The sequence below is a fragment of the Argiope bruennichi genome, chromosome 3 (assembly GCF_947563725.1).
Source record: "Argiope bruennichi chromosome 3, qqArgBrue1.1, whole genome shotgun sequence".
Lineage (NCBI taxonomy): Eukaryota > Metazoa > Arthropoda > Arachnida > Araneae > Araneidae > Argiope > Argiope bruennichi.
In genome coordinates this window covers 137,729,506-137,753,024 of record NC_079153.1, presented here as the reverse complement: position 1 = coordinate 137,753,024, position 23,519 = coordinate 137,729,506, and the positions used below count along the sequence as shown (strand labels likewise).

Below are 23,519 nucleotides of genomic sequence, written 5' to 3'. Positions count from 1 at the left end.
TTAAACATTTGAAGGTCTGTGAGCTACAAACTGAAGTTTCATGAACATCAGCTGAGCATTTGGCACATCGACGGCTGCCATGGCAAGTTCCCTGCGAATGTCCGAATCTCTGACATTTAAAGCAACGTAGAAGATTCGGTACATATGGTTTAACTTTGGATTGTATCTAGCCAGCACGTATAAATTTCGGAAGTTCCGGACTACTGAAAGTTAGAATGACATGTTTTGTTTGGAATGAATGAACCATTACGTTTAATTTTTATGCGATGAGCTGCACAAACTTTTTGGGAATGCAATTCCCGAATGAGTTCATTCTCCGAACAATCAAAAAGATCTAAATCAGAGATGACTCCTCGAGAAAAATTCAGTGTCCTGTGAGGAGTTACCTCTACAGGGAAGTCTTCAAGTTTTGTTAATTTCTGCATCGTAGCAATCTGTGTTTTTGATGAGGTCTCATTAAGAAGATCCCCGGATGGAAGTTTTTTAGTAGATTTCACATCACCAATAAATGAAGAAATCAATCTTTGTACTATGAAAGGTCTCTGGTGTGTGTAATATTAGAAATCTAGTATCTTCAGTGATAGGTAAACATGGCAAAGTGTCTGAAAACCCATGCAAAAAGGGGGGAAAAAATTCGGGCCACGACGACACCGCCTTCCACGGAGCCCAACAAGGGAAGGCAGCCACTGGCTCTGCCCATTCCCAGCCTTAGCGCTTATCATGGCGCTAGCTGGAACCTATACGCTGAGAGTCACCCCCGGGGACAGTGACCACCCTTAACGCCAAGCCCAAGGAGTAACCCCTTCGCTTGATCCTCCTGAGCAGCCCAGTCAAATATCTGGGATTCCGGCCGATTGATGCATCAGAGACCGAAATGTACCACCCGTTTAGACGGGTGGTACATTTCGGTTTAGACCCTTAGAGGGTCGCCACGCACGGCGAACACGTGGGGTTTTTGGTTGTCCATGCGAAGCAAGAAGCAAACAGAGCGGCGACAGCTTCTCATGGAAAGCTCCCTCGCTTACCGTCCAGAGATGGAAGAATGAAGAAAACAGAAGAGGAAGGGGGGATTTTAAGAGAGAAGGGGATAAAGAAGAGAAAAGGGATAGAGGAGTAGGAAGAGAAAAGAAAGAGTAAAGATCCCTGGGTACCTCGGGATTGGAACACCTGTACCCACCTAAAGAAGGTGAGCCCCTGAGGGGACAAATTTTCTATAAGACAGGAACTTAGATGCTTCAGTTCCTTATTTCACATAAAACAGTGTGTCTTGATTTGTTACTTAATTATCAAGAAATAAAATTTAATTAATGTAATTAGCTAAATGAGTCACTTTTCTTAAGCCAAATTCAATCCTAAAAATATTTTAACAAATCATGATTGTGTAAAAAAATGACCTTTTAAAGGATTAAGAAAGAGATTTTCAAAATTTGAATTAGATTTTTCACCTAAACATTATTTAAAACTTTAAATTTTTCCTTCAATAATTTTGAAGCATATCAGACACAAACCATTTTTTAAATTATTTTTAAAATACAAAAATGAGTTTTCCGATGAAATTTATTTTATTGCCGTGCGTGTTTTTACCTGTAATTTATATAAAATTTTAAAAATATTTTTTAATATACTTTCTAATTTTTTATCTGTAGTAACTGGATTTATACTCACACACATTCCAAAGATATTAAGTATATTCGTTAGTAATTATTTTCGGTACAATAAAATCAGAGGAATCAAACATAAAATATTCCAGTCGAATTATCATGAAAAGTACCAAAATGTGGAGCAAGTTCGGGGAAAAAAAAAAAATAAATTAGGAGCAATAATCCCCTCGTTTTTCAACACGTCTCTGATCACAATGTATTCTTAAAGTCGAATTAAAGGACTTATTTGCAATTCTAAAAAATTCATTTGAAAACGATTTTCTATCATTGGGGCAATTGTGTTCTTTAGTAGTCAGACAGAATAACGTTTAGAAATTTAGAATGAAAGTCTTTAAAGGAGTGCTATGGAAAAATAAACCCATTCATCATAATAAAAATTCTTATAAAGAATATTTCCAAGTTGAAGATCTTAAGTCAGATAGTGAACCGGACTAAAACGAAGTCTTCGAATGCCAATTATACCCTCAAGGGGTCGTTTCTCTTTTCCTCTCCTCAACAATATCTATATAAACAGTTTTAAGAAGAAAATTTCATCAAACTGAAATAAAAAATTTTTTTATTGCGGATCACTTTCTAAAGTTCAGTATATCGCAATGCCAAATTAAATTTTCGAAGAATTCAACACAAAATAAGTTTTAAGACTTTTTAAAGACAATCTAAATAATATTTAATTATACATTTGATATATTTATTTTAAATTATAATGCAGCTTTTTTTTTTAATTATCGAACAAAAAAATATAAAACTTTCGGTAGAACAATGTTCTAAAAGTAAATAACGAACTGCTAGAAAAATATTCTAAAATTAATATCAATATTTATAATAATAATTAAGTTTGCACGGCTTTTGTACACTAGGCGACAGTACAAAATGAAACTATCGGAAATACCACACACACAAAAAAAAATATCTAGAGGGACCTAAGCAGTTGTCTATTTAATAAAAAGGTCATATTCAGGCACTGCAGAATTGTATGCAGACTATCAACATATACTCTGTTGAAGATATTTTTTATTAAAATGAACTTTTTTTTACACGAATAAAAACAATGCAAGGAACATAAGTTGCTAAACTATCAGATGTGAAAAATTATTAAAAGAAATAACCGCATGATTGACTTCTTAAAAATAAAAATTGCTTAATATTTCAGTGACAAGCTATTTCATTCATCATTTAGATAAAAATAAATAGTTTGTCTTCAATATTAGGATATAAATTTCTTGGATAAAAAATTCATACAATTATTAATTCTTCAGACTGTTTATGTGTTAAAAAAACTTGTCAACACTATAATGAAACCTCATTTCTTAAAAAATGAAAATTACCTTAATTTTACAGAGTTTTTTAGATCCAATATATTTAATTCACCCCAAAAAAATTGCATGCAATAATATAGCCTTCAAATGAAATTTGGTAAGGAAAAACTAGTCCAAATATAGTGTTCATATATTATGAGAGACTTCTTTTTTTTTTACAGAATTTTAACACAGTTTAATTATTTTTTTTTCTATAAATTTGGTACTCATTCTTTCTGAATTTCACAGAAAAAACGGAAAATCAGCTCTTCCCTTAAAAAGAAAAAGAAGAAGAAAAAAAAAAAAAAGACAAGAACTTATTTTCTCAAGCTGAAAGTTTAAAAGCAGGAAGTATAGTCATAAAATCCAGTATTCACATTCTACCTTTCTTTTTTCCATTGAAATTTCCCACTCACACCCTATGAGCATAAACAATCAATATCAGCATTTGGTAGGAAAAGTTTTATAACTGAATGAGCTGATTTTTTAGTGATTCATTTGTCACTACATTTTAAAATTAGGATTTATCACATACCTATTTTGCTTATAAAAAATCTTAACTCATAATTAAAAATTTTACAATATTTAACAAATATCTTCATTACCTTATGAAAAAAAAAAAAAAAAAAAGACTAAAAAGATGTTGTATATTTATTCTTAACTTCATAGACATGGCCTTTTACGTTGGATATTGGCAATAACCTAGTCACATTTTCCAAAAAATATTCAGTCAACTGACTCCAAGCAAGACACTGCAAAAATGTGCTGTGTAGTAAATTATATAAAACATAAAATCAGGAAACAGTACTTTTTTTCTTCTTTTTTTTTACCTTGCTAGATAGTTTATTGCCACTGTATAATTCATTTTTTTTTAAAATACAAATCTTCAAACTCATAAATAATTTTGTTAAATATAAAATTTGTTTCTATTTTGACATTTTTATTTTATTCTTTCTAGTTATAAATATATGATATTCTCTCAGTACTCCAATGTGCCAAAGAAATAGATGAATTTTATTAAGTTCACTAATTTTATATACTATTCCAAGCACTTATAAATTTGTTTCATTTGCAAAATGAAGAAAAGAAAACTGTATCTGGGAGACATTTATAAAATTAATTGATAACCAAAGATTAATTATATTTATTAACTATGTAAAAAGAAATCATTAAGTAATAGGTATAAGTGGAAAAATAAAATAACATAGAATCATTAAAAATCTGTAATTTGTGAAAAGTAATAATGTAATATATTCTTATTGTTTTGTTTCACTTCAGAGTGTGAGAACTATACATCTTTATATGAGCTGAAAGAAGAAAAATCAAGCTCAGCAATATCCTTGCAGATTTTTAACAAGCATGGCAAAGTGATGAAATATGCAGACAATGAATAGATAATATAACATTATAAATTTCTACATATATTTCAACCATCTACATCTAAATAATTTTTATACAGATTTCTATGCCCACCCTCTTATAAGAATGTACACTAAACAAATGAAATATAATTCTTTTCATATTATCTATTTTAATTTTAAATACAACACAGCTATAGCATGGAAAATGTTCCATTTCTTAGCTGTCACTTACTGATTTATTTCGTGAATTCTTGTTTGGATACATTTGTTAGTTCAGAGCCAGGGTCACCAATGAGGAAGATTGATGAGGACGAGGAGCAAACTCGTGACGTTGGGGTTTGTAGCCGAGTAACAAGCCCCTGGACAAAAATGTACACTCTTTCCAGAGACTGTTATCTGGCTTATAAGCTTCACCACAATTTCTGGTATGGATTTATCCTGATACTAAATTTTTTTTTTTCATAAAGGAACTTCCTAAAAGTTAAAAGCTTAAAAAGAAAGCCAGAAATTTCTGGACAATCTTTTCAGCTAAACCATTGGGAATTTGTTCCTTTATTTTAAGACAGGAGAAAATAAATAAACTGAAATATATACAATATAAACTGCAGTATAAAAAATTAATTTATTTTTCTTATAAAAATATATGTACTATTTTGGTCACAGTGAGCTTTTATTGATATACTGATTCAAATTACATTCACTAAATAACAAACAACATTTAATAAACCCATTAAAATGAGACAAGAACAATTTAAAGTAACACAATCATATACTTATATTAAGTCGTTTTTAGTATATTGCTTCCATTATGAGCTTGTTTCTTCCTGTTTTGAATATGTGATTAACTTAAATTTTTGAATTTAGTCACTTACCTTTTCTTGACACCATCAAGGCACTCCATTTCCAAAATTATCTATTCTCACTGAGATTAGCAATCATAACTTGCATTAAATCTTCTGTGAAACTAATAATAAAAGAACTTCCTAAAAGTTAAGCTTAAGAGAAAGCTAAAAAACTTTAGACAATCACTTAAAATTAACCATTGGGAATTATTTGTTTATGGTGTTTAAATTTAGAAGGGATAATTCCCATTAAGCAAGGTTAACAATTAATCAAATTTATTATTTTTAAATTAATATCAAAATTAAAATTTTCACAATAAAAGATTTAAAAATTTAAGTTTTTAGTAATCTGTTCAAACATTAGGGCTCTAAATGAAAGTATGTTGAAGTCCTGAGTTAAAGAAAATTTATTCAATTTTTGATGTGCATAAAAACTTATATAAACTCCACAATTAAAATCATCAGTTTGTTTTATATGAGGTGGAAAAAGTATCTGCCAGTGGCTTTCTGAATTAAGTAATTTATTTAAAATCTTAGACCACTTCCTAATCAAAATTGCAGTATTATTATCTGGTCTGCCACCAAGTGGATCAAAATATTCAAATGTTTTAAGTTTTATATTAACAATAATCAAAGTCCAATGACAATTTAAATTGACAGGGATAATTAATAAATCTAGATTTGGCAACTCTTGAATCCAAGAAAATTTAAGAATATCCTTCTGATTAAAAATTAAAACTGATTGCAAGGATTCTATTGCTTTACAATTTTTGAATTTCTCGGTTAACAGGAAAAGAAAAGCATCAATAACAGAATCATAAAGCCAACCCTTCTTAAAGCTCGGTGACACAGACTTTAGATAATTCTCTTCTTTCCGAGTAACAAAAGGATCTAAAGATTTTAATATATAAAAAGAAAGATTGATATTATTAATAGTTACTACTGTTGCAGTAGGATTATCCGCATTCATCTTACTAAATTTATTGAATATATTAAGGCTAGCACATACAGAATTTTCTCTAGCAGAATAAGCTTTTAAAGGAATAATTTCCTTTTTATGACCATCAGGATCATCATTACTTTTTTCATCACGACTAAAGCATTTAGAAATTTCTCCCACAGGATACGATTGTAAAGGTGCAATCTCATCTATAATACTGTCAGGTTCATCAATATTTTTTTCATTTAATCTTTGCCGTTTCCCATTTTTTTCCTGAAATGATTTTCTCCTCTTATGTCTTTGAGAAGTTTTATAAAATTTAATCTGTGGGGGAATTTTTTGATTGGGAGCAACATATAACCGAGGCGCGACAGGAGCAGGATCATCTTTGTGACAGACAACTCCACGCATACCAGATACTAAAGTATTTAAACAATTTACTACATTAGTTAGCATAGTTTCTTGAATACGAGGAATTTTAATTAATTCCAAAATCTCGGAGCATAGTTTTTTGCATTCAGCTTCTTTTGTGTTAAAACATTCAGACGAAACATTACCTTTCAATTCCAAATTTAAGATTTGGTGGTCAATTCCTTGTGCATTTGTTTCATTTTCAACAGGATAAAAATCATCTGTTATGCATGTTTTTATTTTAGAATACAATAAATGTACTTTATGAATATGTTTGCAAAGGTTACTATTGTCTTCACAAGAACACACATACAAATGACTACATAGTACAGTACAGTTAATATCAGTACATTTAAAACAGCAATGATCTAATAAAAGACAAACATCTGTAATTTTTTTTACTGAGTATACTATTCCCTTTTTCGTCTGTGAATTTACTAACCATTGATCATCATGTTTAACTATATCATTAATAGGAATTTTTACACCCATTTCATGCTTTTCTTTAATAGTTTTATTGAAATTTGAATTTAATGGAACATTATTTACAACATTAGAAGAATATTTTAAAAACCTATCTGTTTCCATCTTTAAAAGAGTTAAAATTAGCTCATCTATGCACCTATTAAATTTACGCTCAAAATATACAGTTTTTAACTGATTATGAAATGATTCACAGTAATTATTTGTATTGGTATTACCATGTGGAAACTGTCTATAGCAGGGAGCCCATAATGCTTTTCTAGCAGAATAATTTTTTACAAAATAATCAACAAAATTTTGGCATTCATTTAAATATTTACTAATGAAAATTGAAACTTTATTATCAAAATCCTCTAGAGACTTTTCATTCATTATATTTAATAATTCATACGACATCCTCATACGGAGACATTTATCATGGACTTTAACAGTCAACTGCCTTTTCCAAGCACGGTATACATGCCATTGACACAATAGATGCTTGATATCGGGACCAAATACAGAATTAAAAGCATTAAAAGTAAAACCATCATCATCAGTCATGACTGTATTAACTTTCAAATTAGGAATGCGACAATGTAAACTAGAAAATAAAGCCACTAATGTACGAAAATCTAAATCATTTGTAATAAAATGCGCAACAGGATATCCCTGACCATATTCATCTTGCACATGCAATGAAAGAAGAAAAAAATCATAATGGTTTGTGCCATGGGTAGCATCAATACAAAGGATTTTATGGGAATGTTTCATAAGCATGTCTTTTTGAGCTTCAGTTTGAAAACCTAATGCAAAAGAATTTTCACAATTTGGTAAGCTATCCAAATAAGAAGGTCCAAAGATAGTATCAGACTTTTGTAATTTGAAAATTAAAATGGGATTATATTTTTCATTTTTTAATTTCTCCACAGTACAGAAAACAGACATGGCATCATTAATCGGCTTTATTGTATTATGTAGATGCCTTGAATAAGACTGTATAGTCTTCCGAGAAATAAAAACTTCTTTTGTTGGGCAGAAATTTCTTTTATCCCGACAGCCTGCATCACCACGAATTAAGCTTACTATTTTTGAAACAGGAAATGATAGCAATAAATAAGATTTAATTAAATTACGTGTATTTTCTTTAAGTGGGTGGTATCTTGTATTTTCATACCCAGTATGATGATTGTGAACTGGATAATATGTTACTGTCACTAAATTTTTATGTTCGCACACACAAATTCTAACCGGGCAATTCAAATGGAAAGGTATTACTCCTTTTCTATTTTTACGATTAGCATGTCGTTCTAATCTTGATTGAATCCTTGACAGATATGAAGGATAAAAAAATTGGCAAACATAATAATGAAATGTTTTATCACCCAAAACTTTTTTGCCTGTTGATTTCCGGAAAAAAGTATAAGTAGAAGAACTTTCAGCTTCTAACCAAATCTTAAAATTTTTAAAAGAATCAAAAGAAAATGTTTTGACATTCTGAATTTGATGCACAGCACTATGATGTTTATTTAAATGCCATAGATTAGAAAAGACTTGATTGCACTCAGATTGTACACAAAAAAACAGTTCATTTTTCTTGGTAAAATTGCAGGTTTCTTGATGACCTTTAAAAGGTTTTACAGGAATAATGCTACCACATTTTAAACTTTTTGGGGATTTTTCATAATTATTACTGATAAATTGAGAATTATGTACATTTTGATTTATTCCTACAGCTGCAATGGGGTTTATTATTGATTCCTTGTGAGAGTTATTATCCAATACAATACAGTCACTTTTAACTGGCAAACATGATACAGTTTGAACCGCAGATTTACAGCGATGCTTAAAATGATAGCTAAAAGAGGATTTAGAAGAATAAGACTTTAAACATAATTTACAAATTCTAGGATATGTATTTTTAACTTTCGAAGGACTTTTAAATTTTTGACAAATATCTGAAACTGAAGATGTTAATTTAATATCTCTACTTGCTTGTAGATCCTTTGCAGGTCCTGCCACCGATTCTGTTAGACATGCATTTGTTTCCAAAACCCTACTGTAATTTTTTCCAGATGGGGATAAGAAAACACGAGTTTTTGATTTGTTGCATTGATTTAAATGGTTTGAAAAAGAAGATTTAGAGGAATAGGACTTCAAACATTTTTCACATAGTTTAGGATAACAGTCTTTGACAGGTTGAGGGCATTTAAATTTCTTCAGGTGATTTGAAAACGAGGACCGCGTAGAATATGTTTTCCCACAATAAACACAGTTTTTAGAATAGGAACAATTTTGAGGGCCTCCACCATGCAATATTTTACAATTTGTTGCCAAAACTGAAAATTTATTTGATGTGGGAATACTACTAAAAACATTTTCACTGAACTGATTGAATGGAATGCATGGGATCACAGGCAGTACAAATTGAGTATTACCTTTAGAAGATGGCAGGGAAGAAATATCTTTCGTCAGCAGAGCAGCTGACTGTTGCACGGGCCTAGGAACTGGCTTGGCAGACTCTTGCTTTGGCCTAGCAGGTTGCACGGGCCTAGGAACTGGCCTGGCAGACTCTTGCTTTGGCCTAGCAGGTTGCACGGGCCTAGGAACTGGCCTGGCAGACTCTTGCTTTGGTCTAGCAGGTTGCACGGGCCTAGGTACTGGCCTGGCAGACTCTTGCTTTGGCCTAGCAGGTTGCACGGGCCTAGAAACTGGCTTGGCAGACTCTTGCTTTGGCCTAGCAGGTTGCACGGGCCTAGGAACTGGCCTGGCAGACTCTTGCTTTGGCCTAGCAGGTTGCACGGGCCTAGGTACTGGCCTGGCAGACTCTTGCTTTGGCCTAGCAGGTTGCACGGGCCTAGAAACTGGCTTGGCAGACTCTTGCTTTGGCCTAGCAGGTTGCACAGGCCTAGGTACTGGCCTGGCAGACTCTTGCTTTGGCCTAGCAGGTTGCACGGGCCTAGAAACTGGCTTGGCAGACTCTTGCTTTGGCCTAGCAGGTTGCACGGGCCTAGAAACTGGCTTGGCAGACTCTTGCTTTGGCCTAGCAGGTTGCACAGGCCTAGAAACTGGCTTGGCAGACTCTTGCTTTGGCCTAGCAGGTTGCACGGGCCTAGAAACTGGCTTGGCAGACTCTTGCTTTGGCCTAGCAGGTTGAACGGGCCTAGAAACTGGCATGGCAGACTCTTGCTTTGGCCAAGCAGAAGAAACAAATGCTGTGGGAAAAGATGACAATAGAGGAAACTCTGAATCATCAAAAGAAAAACAGAGTTGGAAGTCTGAGTCTTTACAATCTGCGAAAATAAAACAAAAACCAATTATAAATTATCGACTTCAGGCTTGCATAAATTTTTAAAATCATTGTGAGAAAAAAAAAAAAAATGTATTCATGCATACCTTTTTAGATGCTTATCTGCTGAAATGCATCCTGTTAAGGATTCAAGAAAACCTGCAAGCAGCTTATTACCCCATCTGTTTAAATGCAAGCCATCTCTTGCAAGATAGTTTTTCCAAGATGGCTGGTAAGAACTGCAAAAGAAAAACATTTGAAAATAACATAGTTCTTTAAGTGCACAGTTTATGGCTCGAACCTTGTAGTTTAGTGTCTGTAAATAATACTCTGATTCCTTATACTCCTTTCTGTGGAAATCAAAATCTCTTGGAACAATACTCGAGAAAATTATTCTTGTACCTGGGTTATGAAGTAATACCTCAGTGGCCAAAGCTCTATATTTTTTAAGTATTACTTCAATAGTATCCAAAGATGCATTATTTGTGCCAACATGCACTAAGACCCAGTCATAATTTTTGTGTACAGAAATATTGCTAGCTAATCTTTCAATAGTTGCACCAGGATAGGAAACAATGTCCAAATGAAAGTCAAGCGATTCAACAGATACATACTTATGCAAGTATTTGATCATGGAATCGCCAATAAAGAGAGCCCTCATTGTAAAACAGTGAGATAAAATGGAATTCTTTCAAAAGCTAGTAATAGTAACAAAATTCTGTACAAACTGCCAAAAAAGCACAGAGCAAAACAGAAAACAATTATAAGATTCAATATACAGAAGATGTTCCAGATTTTTATTAGATACCACAAATAAATTTGAAACTATCAAGTTCAATACACCACTGAATAATTAAAAAATTAAAATAATACACAAATTAAATGTAAAAAACAATCAAACAGTTTTCCAAGTTAGCACTAATCTGGAAATTAAAATCTTTCAGATTATAGATAATAATAAGATTAATTAATCTAAGGAAAAACAAATAGTAAAATTAAATATAAAAGTATATAATATAAAATACAAGCACAAAGAAACTTTTTTGTTTCCTAGCTAACCCTAATTAGTATGTTCAGTGATACTAATTCTAATTCTAATTAAGGTAAGTAAAGTAAAAAAAAACTCTAAATAATATGAATAAATAATGAAAGATAAATAAACAATATAGATTAATAATATATAAAAGAACAAAAAGAATTCTTATCTCCACAAGCAAACAAAAGGTGTAAGAGATTCAATACACACGTCTCACGTACAGCAGAGCAAAAAGAAAAAGGATTAGTCATTAAAAATTGCTAGATAAAGACCGCGCTAAATGACCAGTATGACGTCAACAAAGTGTTACGTCATATCCGATGAACTTTGGTTCACATCCGGTAGAATCAGGGGTATACTTCCGGTGGCAACGACTTACTCCAATCTGTAAAAACCGGAAAATTTAATGTAAACATCTATTTTACACAAACAGATAATAAATAAGCAATTATTATACACCTATTTAACAATTCGGTTAATGGGATTTTAATAACGAAAGTTGTCAAGAAATTGTGATATTCAATATCGGAAATTCTCAAACCGCGATTGTAATTATTTAAGTGTTAATTTTTTTTAAATACAAAGTAATATTTTTTTAATTAGTATCTATGCAATTATTTCATAATTTAGAGAATTGACGAAAATTGTCGAGGAAGCATAACGTTATGCATCGCAAGTAACACGTTATGTTAATCTCCGTGCTTCTCGGAGCGTCCGCCTAGCCGTGATGACTTATTACAACAGCCAGCAGGCCTTATCTCTCGGAGGTCACGATACCGAGCGCCACCTGTAACAATGAATTTCTCAGATCTGATCAGGACCACGTATTTGCTTTGCACTTTCCATGTACAATCAATCAATCAAACAGTTTAAGTTACATGTGATGTGACGTGGTTTTGTTGATGTAAAAGTTCAATGTAGTGATCTGGAATTTCAATTAATTTGTCTGTTAGATGCATTTAATTCGATTGAATTAAAAGTTTAAGTCACATTTCCTATTAAAATATACAAATTCTTGAATTTAAACTCAGCTTTCTTTATGAAGAATTTATTTGACCGTATTTCATTTCTAGCATAGTTAATAAATTAAATATTTCTTTTTCTCATAGAAATGTCTGAAAGCGATAGTGACCTTAATTTTGAAAGTGCAGACGAAGATGCCGATTTTGCATCTGGGGCTAAAAGTAAAGTTAATCGGAAACCTACATCAAATGATGAGCCTCCTGAATCATCTTCAATAGAAGGTAGTGCGTCGTTTGCTGTTATAAATAAGATTAGTGATAGTAATCTAGAGGCAAGTACTAACATAGACGTACGTATAAATATGTCATTCGATCAACATTTTACAAGTGATCAAAAAGAAATTATTAACGATTCTGCAAAATTTCAATTTAATGATAAATCACACGATTCAAAAGTGTCAGAGACAGACAGCAATTCAAGTGTCACGGAAAGTAGTAATAATCCAGATCCACGTGTTGATGCATTAAAAGAATCTGAATTAAAATCTGAGAAGAAAACAGATAGTTCAGAGCCTTCCTATCACCAAAAAGTCAGTACTACAATAATGAAATGTGAATCTGAGTTACAATCAGATACATCTTTGCTGAAACCTGATAAACAACAAACTGAAGAATCTAAAACTCATAGAGAAAGAGTCATTTTGAGACTGGAGAAGAAAAAGCAGTTATCGAAGGAATCTCCAATCGAAAGTGAAAAGCCTTCTGATTTTGTTAACATTCTGCAAGATCCAAATGAAAAAAAGGTTAGTATATAAAAATTGCAAGCATTTGAGGAGTTAAAACATCATAATAATTATATTTAAAAATTTTTGCCTATGACTTTCATAATACACTTAAATGTAATATAAAACTGTTCTACTTGTTTATTATTATAAAAGTATTTTGTATTAAGATTCACAATATTGTTTTGTTATTTTAGAACTAGTTTTCCTGATATTAAAATTGTTCTTTGGAAGTTTAATGTTCAGTTAATTTAAAAAACTTGGTAATTTTTTGTTATTTTAACATTAATTAATAATCTTTGTTATGTGGCATAACATTGGTCAGTGCAGAAAGTTTAATTTTAAGTGCTAAAAATATTTTGTTAAATTTAATGCAAATAATATGTATATTTTAAATTTTCTCCCTTAATTTTTTTGAATTATTGCAGTCTTCATCTTGGGGTTTTAGCAGTTGGAGTTCAAGTTTACTGTCTTCTGCTGCTTCATCAGTATCTACTTTTTCAACTCAAGTTTGTGAGTAGGTTAAAAATAATTAATTATTTCAGTAGAGATATTTCTGATAAAGATGCTTGCTCTTACTCCTCAGGTACATATTGTATTAAATAGAATATTAAAATCTAAAATCTTGAAAATTACATATCAACTAGGTCCCAAACCATGTTAGGACTCAAAATTTAATCTATTTACATTTGATTGGAGGTATAACACCTGTAAATATTTTTTCATTTAGCTAGAGCACATGTAATAATATCTAGACTTACTCATTATTAAAAAAAAATATTGTGCAAAAAAAAAAAAAAAAAAAATACAAATTGCCACATGTAAAAAAAAAAGAAAAGAAAGATAACTTTCAAATTATAATTATGTAAATTGTAATAAAAAAAAGAACATCAGCATATCTTTTAACAATGAGTAACTTATAACAAAAGAAAGTGAATCTGCTTTAAAGTAAATAAGTTTTCTTTGAAGCTGCATAAAACTGAATAGCTCAGGATAAAAAGCAGAAAAGAGCAAATCAAGAAAGAATAGGCAAGCCTTTCATTAAAGGAAGGGAGGGGAGAAAAAAAAAGTGTCGTTAAGTCCCAAACTTGGCAGCATTTAGAACAGCTGATCCTTACCAAATTCATGTTTGCGATAGCCTAGTAGAGAAGTCTCAGCTTTGGGGCCAACTGAGCTCTGAGATTTGGTTTCATTAAAAATCTATAGCATATGTGGGCTTGGTGCATGCTAAATCTGACATCATGGGCCTTCCGGTGTAGAAGTTTTGAGAACGGGATGTTAGTCAGGTAACATCATAGCAGGGTTCAAAGTTACAGATAACCCCAAAAATGCTCTCATATGCTATGGATACTAATATAACTAAGTTAAATCCTTCCAAATTCAATTTAACTTTTTATAGTTTTCTGGCATATATACTTTTATGTGGACTCAAAAAAGTATTTTAAAATGATAAATAGGATAGTAAGATGATTAGAATTCGATTGAGTTACCTTAATAGCTCAGAAATTCATTAAATCTGTAGTTAAATATCATTTAAATTCAAAAGTGGTACATATGCTTACCACTGCCCTTCATGATGCAAGGATTTTTGTAACAACATTAAGTTTCGTCGTTTGTTCTTCAGTCTTAATTCCCGAAGTAGTTTTCAGAAATGAAATACCGTTATATTGTGTTTCTTATGTCTAAGATATTCTTATATTGAACTATCAAAATTTTTTATTGAATTTATTTAATTTAAATTCAACATTCATTTTTAAAAATGAACAGAAACTGTTGACATAGTTGGAGTTTCTTGCAATTTGGAATTTTCCTGTTAATGATTTTATGCATATTTTGATATCAGTTTCAAAATGTTGATTATTTTGAATGCTATAGTTTATGCCATTTTAGTTTATTTTTTAATGCAAAACGTGGTTAAGATCTTATTAAAAAAAAATTTACATCAGATTGCAGTAATTTTATTTTTAGGCAATATAGGTCACCTAGATGTTCTATGAATCACTTAATGTATCACTTAATGTAAAGTGATGAATCACTTAAATGTAAAGTAAATTTCAAACTGTAATTAAGACATTTCTGAATTTGAATTCTGAGTAATTCCATGATTTCTAATTTTAAAAAATGATTAAAGTTGTTTTAAATTTCTTAAAATTAAATAGTAATTATATTTAACAGTAAGCATTCAATGATATTTTTACCATTAACTCTCAGTGGAAGGTATGCTTGCCATTTTCATTTTCCTCTGAAAAATCTTTGGAAAGTATATTTACCACTCCTTACTTCATAAATTAAATGGCAAATCAGTGAACTTTTGATAACTTAGTTTTTACATCATCGCATTGTCATGATTTAATTCCAAAAAATATAATTTGTTGATGCCCTAGAATTATGCCCCATAAAGGGTTAAGGGATCTTTGGTTTTGGTTTTCCTCTGTTGTACAGCAAGTAAAGTTTTATTGCTTACTATATCTTTCATCTATAAGTACTAATTTTTGTATCATGCATTTATTAATCCATTTTAACTCTTAAAAACATATTTTTTTTTTCTTTCATTTTTGTTGTCTGCTGAATTTTTCTTGCTGAAAAATAGACAAACAGGATTTAAGATTATGAAACAAGTGTTTTTAATAATTTTATCTTGGGTAAGTGTAGTAAATGTAATCAATTCTGTTACATTTTTGATGTTGCATCAAAATTAGATTCATTTAATTATTCAGCTTAATTGTATTCTTACTTAAAGCTGCAAATTTATTGTTCAAGTGGAAATATTAAAATTTTACTTGCATCTACAAAAAAGAAGAAAAAAAAAAATGCATTTTTAATAGATATAAGCAGATATATTTTTAAAATTAATATTATCTCACCAATGTATGTTTGAAATATTAAAGAAGATTAAAATAAAAAACAGGAAATATAAGATCCCCCCCCCTGCTTTTCTCCACAATCATGATATGCAAAGCTTTAGACTTTTTGTCCCCTTTATGGTGCAGCTGGATAAAATGAGCAATGAATACTTATTTGCTTTTTCAAAATTCACGTTATTTGTTTTTAACTGTTGAAATGACAATTTTTGAACTATCCAGATTTTTGTATTCAGAGATTTGATATAATTTTATTGGTAAATAATAACTTTACTCAAAAAAAAAAAAAAAAAAAAAAAAAAAAAAAAAACTTATTCTAGACTTTTTAACTGAATACAGTGCAATTTCTTTAAATAATTCTGATCATATTTAATCCTTTATTTGATATAATTACTCTGGAGCAATATGTTTTCAGTGATTCTTATGTAAGATCTACAACTCCAAATGTTTTATGTATGTTATTGTAAGCATGCTTTCTTGCACAGATTTCTGTACACGAATTAAAATAAGCTAAAATAATTTCCTATGAACATGTACTAAAAAATAATTATTTTACTTACTTTGCATGTGCATTCAAAAATTTTTTTACTACTATTTTAAAGATGAATAGAAACATTTCATATATCTTGAAGAGGGAAATGAGGAATCTTATTTATTTATTTACTTCATGTTCTCTAGCCTATTTTTTAAAGAGAGGAATGTAGTTACTGGTAAAGAAAAAAATGGGTGTTTATGAAATATGGATTTTTTAAAATGTTATTGTGCTTTATTGTAATTCCTTTGTTTTAAAATGGCTTGTCTTATGATTTTTCATATATTTGTTTCAGCTCAAGGAATTGGTAGCGTTCTTGAAACTGTTGAAAGTACCTTAGGCGCTCCTCCACCTGAGGAACTAGCTCAGACTTTGAATGAGAAAAAAGGTATTTTGTATTTTATTTGGAATTTAGACATATCTTTATACAGATTTTTTTATAATAAATTACTTATATTTTAGCTTGATATATGATTTATATCTGCACACACACACACATATGTATTGTTTATTTTGTAAATGGTGTAAGTTCATTTTTTAAAATGAGATATTATAATTTCTTTAAAAAAAAAAATAGCATAAAAATTGCAAAAAAGAAATGGGTAGCAATTGATTGTAAAAATGTTGCAAGTCCAAATTTCATTGACTTTTGTGACATGGTATATGAAATAAATTTGTTTTATTTCATGTGTTGAAGATAAGCTTATTTATTTTATTTTCTTCCAGAGATGGATAATTTCATATCAAATCTAATAGTAATATAAATAAGAACAATAATATATATTATGTAATAATATATATAATAATAATATATATATATATAATATATTATAACAATTGAAATATAAAATAATAGCAATATTTTAAGTTAAACAATTTAAATATAATTAATTTCTATACTAAAAAAATACTCGCCCTATTTTATTCCTTATTATTTGTAAACATTGAATTAATGCAAAATATATTTTATCTTATTTTTAATTTTATATTTAGCTTTTATAAATTGACTAATTATGAAAATGGTGCAAGTTCATTTACAATCTGTGGATATATGTTATTTTACTTAATTTCTCACTTGTTTATTTTTGAGGGCTCCGAGTTTACTCAGGTGATTTTTCAGGTAATGCCATGAACACCAAGCTCCATTATAAATAAGATGCTAAAAATTCATTAAGATGATTACATTCCCAGTTTTACTTGGCTATTTGCAGATTATGCCAAGATCACCATCATTGAATTATCGATCACCTAGATGGCAATAGTTGCATTTTTTTGGAGTTTTAATCTGAGGGCTATGCAAATAAGCACTTACTATGAAATTCATCTAAACAAAATTGATGTAAACAAATTGCCTTATGATAAATTTGTCGAAACATTGCCGGACTTCACACGATTAATTTATATTTTTATTTGACAATATGTTAACTTTTCATTTTTGCAAAACAAGGGGAAAAAATGGGATTGAATACTTTCAAAATAAATGGTTCATATGTTAAAGTAAATGTCTTGATAAATTTTTGAGGAATGCTGTTAATGTAAAATTTGGATAAAATATAGTAGATTTTATTCTACTCGAATATTTATATATATGTCTAACCAGGTATATTACTTTATGCAGTAAATCAATTCATGTAATTAAATTTGTTTTCCTAAATTTGTGAGTTTTTGAGTTTTTTATTCCTATTCTTATTTTAATCAAATTTGAGAGTTCTTATTGAAGAATTCAAGCAATGGTTTTGTAAATGAAACATTTTCTGCCATTTTTAAAGCTGTTCAAATTACAATAAGAAATTGGAATTTCTAAATACTATAAACAATATTAGGTAAATGCGATGCATTATCATTGGAAGTAAATAATTTTTAATTAACTTTGCATAGTTCTTTATTTCTAAACTTATTATATTATTTCGTATTATTAGAGAATTTCATAAAATTTATTAAATAATTACTTTATTTGATGTCTATAATAAAATTATTTTTGTTTGATTTTTAAATGTCTTTTTTTTTGTGTGTGTGTGTGTTTCAAAGTTGATTCTTGTAATTGTTGTCCCCCCCACTCATAATAACAATATTTCTATGAAATTTATTATTATCGTTTTATGCTTACTGGCTAAATTTTCTATTCAAATAAGGTTTTAAGTGAGATCATTCAAATAATTTAATTTTGGACTTTTTTGAAGCATTCTAAAATTTCTTCAGTCAATAATTAAATTAGCTGCAGTTATTTTTCACAAAGGAAGTGAAACAGCAATCTGAATTCCTTGGTTTATTCTCTCTTCCCCACTCTTCTCTCTCCCCCTTTCCCGTCTGTTTTCTTCATTCTTCCATCCCTCGACGGTAAGCGAGGGAGCTCTCCATGAGAAGCTATTGCCGCTCTGTTTGCTTCTTGCTTCTCATGGACAGCCAAAAACCCCACGTGTTCGCCGTGCGTGGCGACCCTTTAGACGGGTGGTACATTTCAGGACCCTGATGTATCAATCAGCCGGTATCCCAGATATTTGACTGGGCTGCTCAAGGGGATCAAGCGATGGGGTCACTTCTTGGGCTTGGCGTTAAGGGTAGTCACTGTCCCCTGGGATGACTTCCAGCGTATAGGTTTCGGCTAGCACCATGGTAAGCGCCGAGGCTGGGAATGTCTGGAGCCGGTGGCTGCCATCCCTTGTTGGGCTCCGTGGTGGGCGGTGCCGTCGAGCCCGAACCTTAATCTATATCATATGGGTCTTGAATCTCACGTCGTTGTAGCATCATCCAATTCTCGTTTCATGATTATTAGTACTCAAAACACATTTCATAGAGTTTCTCCTTTCCTTGTGCACAAATTGATACAATCGACAATTGGTGAAGTACAAAATATAAAAAAACTACGCTCTGGTGACCTTTTGTTGCAAACTTCCGAGAAACAAGCTCTTCTTATTAATAAACTCACCAAATTAGGAGATTTTCCTGTCCAAACAACCTTACATAAAACTTTAAACTTTTTCATGTGGTGTCATTTCCGAGTCGGATCTCATCGACTTATCTGATGGAGATCTTGTAACAGAATTTTCAGACCAGTAAGTGTGCGCCGCGCGTCGTATTAACATTCGACGTGACGGTCAACTTATACCAACAAAACACATTGTACTAACTTTTCAAACTCCAGTTCTTCCTAAATCAGTCAAAGCAGGATACCAAATTTGTAGAGTTCGGCCATACATACCTAACCCTCTTAGGCGTTTTAAATGCCAAAGGTACGGGCATTCACAGCAAACATGTCGTAGCAAATTGATCATGTGTGCAAAATGTACTGAACCTGGACATGACATAAATAATTGCCATTCAGACACTATGAAGTGCGTTAATTGCTCTGGGTCTCATACTTCTTTCTCCAAGTCTTGTCCTAAATGGACTCTGGAGAAGGAGGTGATATCCACAAAAATACGAAAAAACGTATCCTTCGCAGAAACAAGAAAATTAATAAATGATAGAACTCCAAAAGTTGGTGCATCTTACTCTGGTATACTTAAAGCAACACTCATATGCAGTAGTGTCCAAACCGATTCTCGCATAACTCAATTACCACCCACTAGTTCAGTTTCAAATAAAACTACAAAATTGCCAGCAGTCTCCTCAGTTTCTTCGATGTCATCCAGTTACCCTGTAATTGATAAAACTGCCAAACGTAATCACAGTAATAAAACAAAAATCTCCACGACATCATCTCTTAAAGCTTGTCAAGTAAATACAAAGCAAAGAACAAAAAAGAAAGCATTATTGAATCGACTCCTTGTGGCAGAGGATTTCTTGAAGACTTATACATCGTCATCTGAGTTCTCCGATATGGAGTTAGACCCTTCTACTATCTCTAAAAATCAATCAGGTGGGGAAAAAAAAGAAAAAAACCACCAGATAAATCTCAATATTGATGGCCAAATTTGTTTCCTGGAACTGCCGTGGTTTCCGTAACAAAATCACTCATATTAAAGATTTAATTAATGAAACCCATCCGATTTGTATAGCTCTGCAAGAAACTTATTTGAAACCATCAGACACTATGAAAATCAGACGTTATAGCTTTATCCGAAAGGATAATGAATCTGATCAAGCTGCTGGAGGTGTTGCTCTCCTTGTATCCCATAATGCACCCTCGTCTATCATTCCATTACGTACAAATTTGCAAGCTGCTGCTGTTCGAGTCTTGAACCCTTCTTTGACGACAATATGTTGTCTTTACTTGCCACCCAGTACTTCGGTAGAATTAAGAGATCTTAATGCCCTAGTGGATGAATTACCATCACCTTTCATCATAGTTGGTGATCTAAATGGTCATAGCCCTCTCTGGGGAAGATATTAATCCTCGTGGGCGGCTGATTGAAGAATTTATTAATAACCGTTCACTATGCCTGCTTAATAATGGAGAAGAAACATATTTTCATCAAAGGTGCAAAACATTTCATTCACTAGATCTCGCTATATGCTCACCTTCTCTAGCTCCGTACTTTAATTTTAGAGTAGGAACTGACCTGCTTGATAGCGACCATTTTCCCATTTTTTTGAGATCATTTAACTGGAAGTGGTGTAAATATTTCACATCTACCACGATATATTTTTCAAAAAGCTGACTGGATAGACTTTACCTCAAGGGCACTGATAACACGTAATATGGTAGAGAATGATGATTTAAATAGCGTTGTAAACTTAATAACCGATACTATTATAAACGCTGCAGATGCTGCTATCCCAAAATCGGGATCAGGAACAATCAAATATAAAAAACCATGGTGGAACCAAGATTGTATACAGGCACAAAAAGATCTTCAAAAGGCCTGGAACACCTTTAGGCGGCGTCCAACAACGAATCATTTGATTCTTTTTCAAAAGGCCAAATCTATAGCACGACGAGTTAAGGTGGATTGAATTTGTGTCGAGCATAAATTCTGTTGAAACTTCCAAATATATGTGGACCAGCATTCGAAAAGTATGCGGAATATATCCTGATCGTTCCATCTCTTGCCTGAAGAAGAATGGGGAAGTTATTTCCAGTATTCAGGAAATGGCTAATGCTCTTGCAGAAGCTTTTGCCTCTGTATGTTCAGCGAGTAATTACACGGAACCTTTCCTCACGCACAAAAAATACCAAGAAAACATTAAATTACGCTTTAAAACAAAAAAAGCGTTTGCCTTACAATGCTGATTTTACTATCTTGGAGTTGAGCAGAGCATTATCTGTCACAAAACAAACAGCACCGGGGCTGGATGGAATTACTTATTCAATGCTGCAGCATTTATCTGATAGATCCCTCCAAAATATTTTGTTCCTGTATAACAGAATTTGGAAAGAGCATATGTTTCCTGATAAATGGAAATTTTCTATTATAATTCCTGTACCAAAGCCTGGAAAAGATCCACAAGAGCCATCTAACTATAGACCAATAGCTATGACCAGTTGTTTGTGTAAGGTGTTTGAAAAAATGGTAAACGCACGCCTCGTTCATATACCGGAGGAAAATGAATTTATTTCCCCTTTTCAAAGCGGTTTTCGAAAGAATCGTTCAACAGCTTTTGGCCTTGGAAACGGATATTCAAACGGCCTTTATAAAAAGGAATCATTTGGTGTCAGTATTTTTTTGATATAAATAAAGCATATGATCGAGCATGGAGATACGGGATCATAAAAAATCTTTACGACCTTAAATTTAGAGGGCATTTACCTCTTTTTATTCAAAATTTTTTACACCAGAGGTATTTTAAAGTTCGGCTTGGGAATACCTATTCCAATGTTTATTGCCAGGAAGAAGGTGTCCCACAGGGCTGTATATTAAGTGTGACACTCTTTGTTTTAGCTCTTAATCCTATTTTATCTGTTATACCAGCAACTGTTAGCAAGATTCTATATGTAGATGATATGCAAATTTCTTGCTACGCCCGTGACATGCGATACATTGAGAGACAGCTTCAGACAGCGATAAATAATATTGTAGAGTGGTCAAATAAACACGGTTTCACATCCTCTCCTCAGAAAACAGTTGCTATGCACTTCTGAAAACGTCCTCTTCATCCGCAGCCAGAGTTATTCTTGAACTGTAATCTAATTTCCATTCAGGATCAGCACAAATTTCTAAGAATTATATTTGATAAAAGATTTACTTTCCTTCCACACATTACACATTTGCGGAGTAAATTCCTGAAGTCACTAAACATACTGATGGTTTTATCCAATACTTCGTGGGGTGCTGATCGGACGTGCTTGTTAAGAGTCTACCGAGGTATCATCCGATCAACAATTAATTATGGATGTGTTATCCATGGCTCTGCTAGGCAATCTTACCTTAAACGTTTGAACGTTGTTCACCATCAAGCTCCCCGATTGTGCATTGGAGCATTCAGGACATCAACAGTAGCTAGTTTATATGTTAAACGTTTGAACCTCCTTTGTCTAATAGGAGATTGAAGCTATCATTTTTTATTTCTATCGTATTTTATCCAATAAACGCCATCCTTTTCATTAGAAAATCCAGAATGACGTTAACGACCGTGTGTTTAATTCGCGCAAATCCTACATATCTCATTTGGGATTGCGTATACGAAGAATATTTCCAAATGAAGAATACGAAGAATATTACCAAAAGTAAAATAAAAACCGAGCTATCAGTGTCTGATTTTCTAAATTGTTTAAATTTAGAATTTACCGATATACAAATCTCGTTTGTATCTCGGTTATTTTACCAATATACAAATATATGCGGATGATAGTCCAAATTCAGCTCCATGGATAGAAAATAAATTACACTATGAAGACCCATTTAAACAATTTAGAAAATCAGACACTGATAGCTCGGTTTTTATTTCACTTTTTAAACATCATCGGGAATTTTATTGTTCTTATGAACCCATTTTTACGGATGGTTCTAAGTCATCTTATCATGTGGGTTGCGCATTTGTTCATGGTCATCGCATTATAAGTTATAAACTTCATCCATTTACTTCTGTTTTTACCTCGGAATTAACTGCTATTTACTTAGCCCTCAAATATATTGATGAACAGCAGATCCATAAGTCTGTTATTTACACGGACTCTCTGAGTGTTCTGCTGGCTCTAAACTCTT

At 31.7% G+C, this 23,519-nt stretch overlaps 2 protein-coding genes across 2 annotated transcripts in view; one reads left to right on the top strand and one right to left on the bottom strand.

Moving 5' to 3' along the window:
• LOC129962997 (uncharacterized) lies at positions 1–10,149 on the bottom strand. The gene is made up of 2 exons (XM_056077000.1): positions 9,411–10,149; positions 1–203 (listed from the first exon to the last, which is right to left on the bottom strand). The coding sequence occupies exons 1-2, from the start codon at positions 10,147–10,149 to the stop codon at positions 1–3; spliced, it is 942 nt and encodes a 313-aa protein (XP_055932975.1).
• A 1,990-nt stretch (positions 10,150–12,139) lies between these two features.
• The window catches only part of LOC129963613 (protein FAM114A2-like), a 31,247-nt gene continuing 19,867 nt past the window's right edge, over positions 12,140–23,519 (top strand). The window contains exons 1-3 of the mRNA XM_056078086.1: positions 12,140–13,062; positions 13,470–13,554; positions 16,730–16,822. Of these exons, the coding sequence (XP_055934061.1) occupies positions 12,409–13,062; positions 13,470–13,554; positions 16,730–16,822 (832 nt within the window). The 5' untranslated portion in view covers positions 12,140–12,408. The remainder of the gene's footprint in view (positions 13,063–13,469; positions 13,555–16,729; positions 16,823–23,519) is intronic.

Coding starts and splice junctions, on each gene's coding strand:
- LOC129962997 (XM_056077000.1), bottom strand. CDS start 10,149: ATGCCAGTTTCTAGGCCCGTTCAACCTGCTAGGCCAAAGCAAGAGTCT. Junction 204..9,410: donor TTCCCTGCCATCTTCTAAAG/GTAATACTCAAT, acceptor TCTAACTTTCAG/TAGTCCGGAACTTCCGAAAT.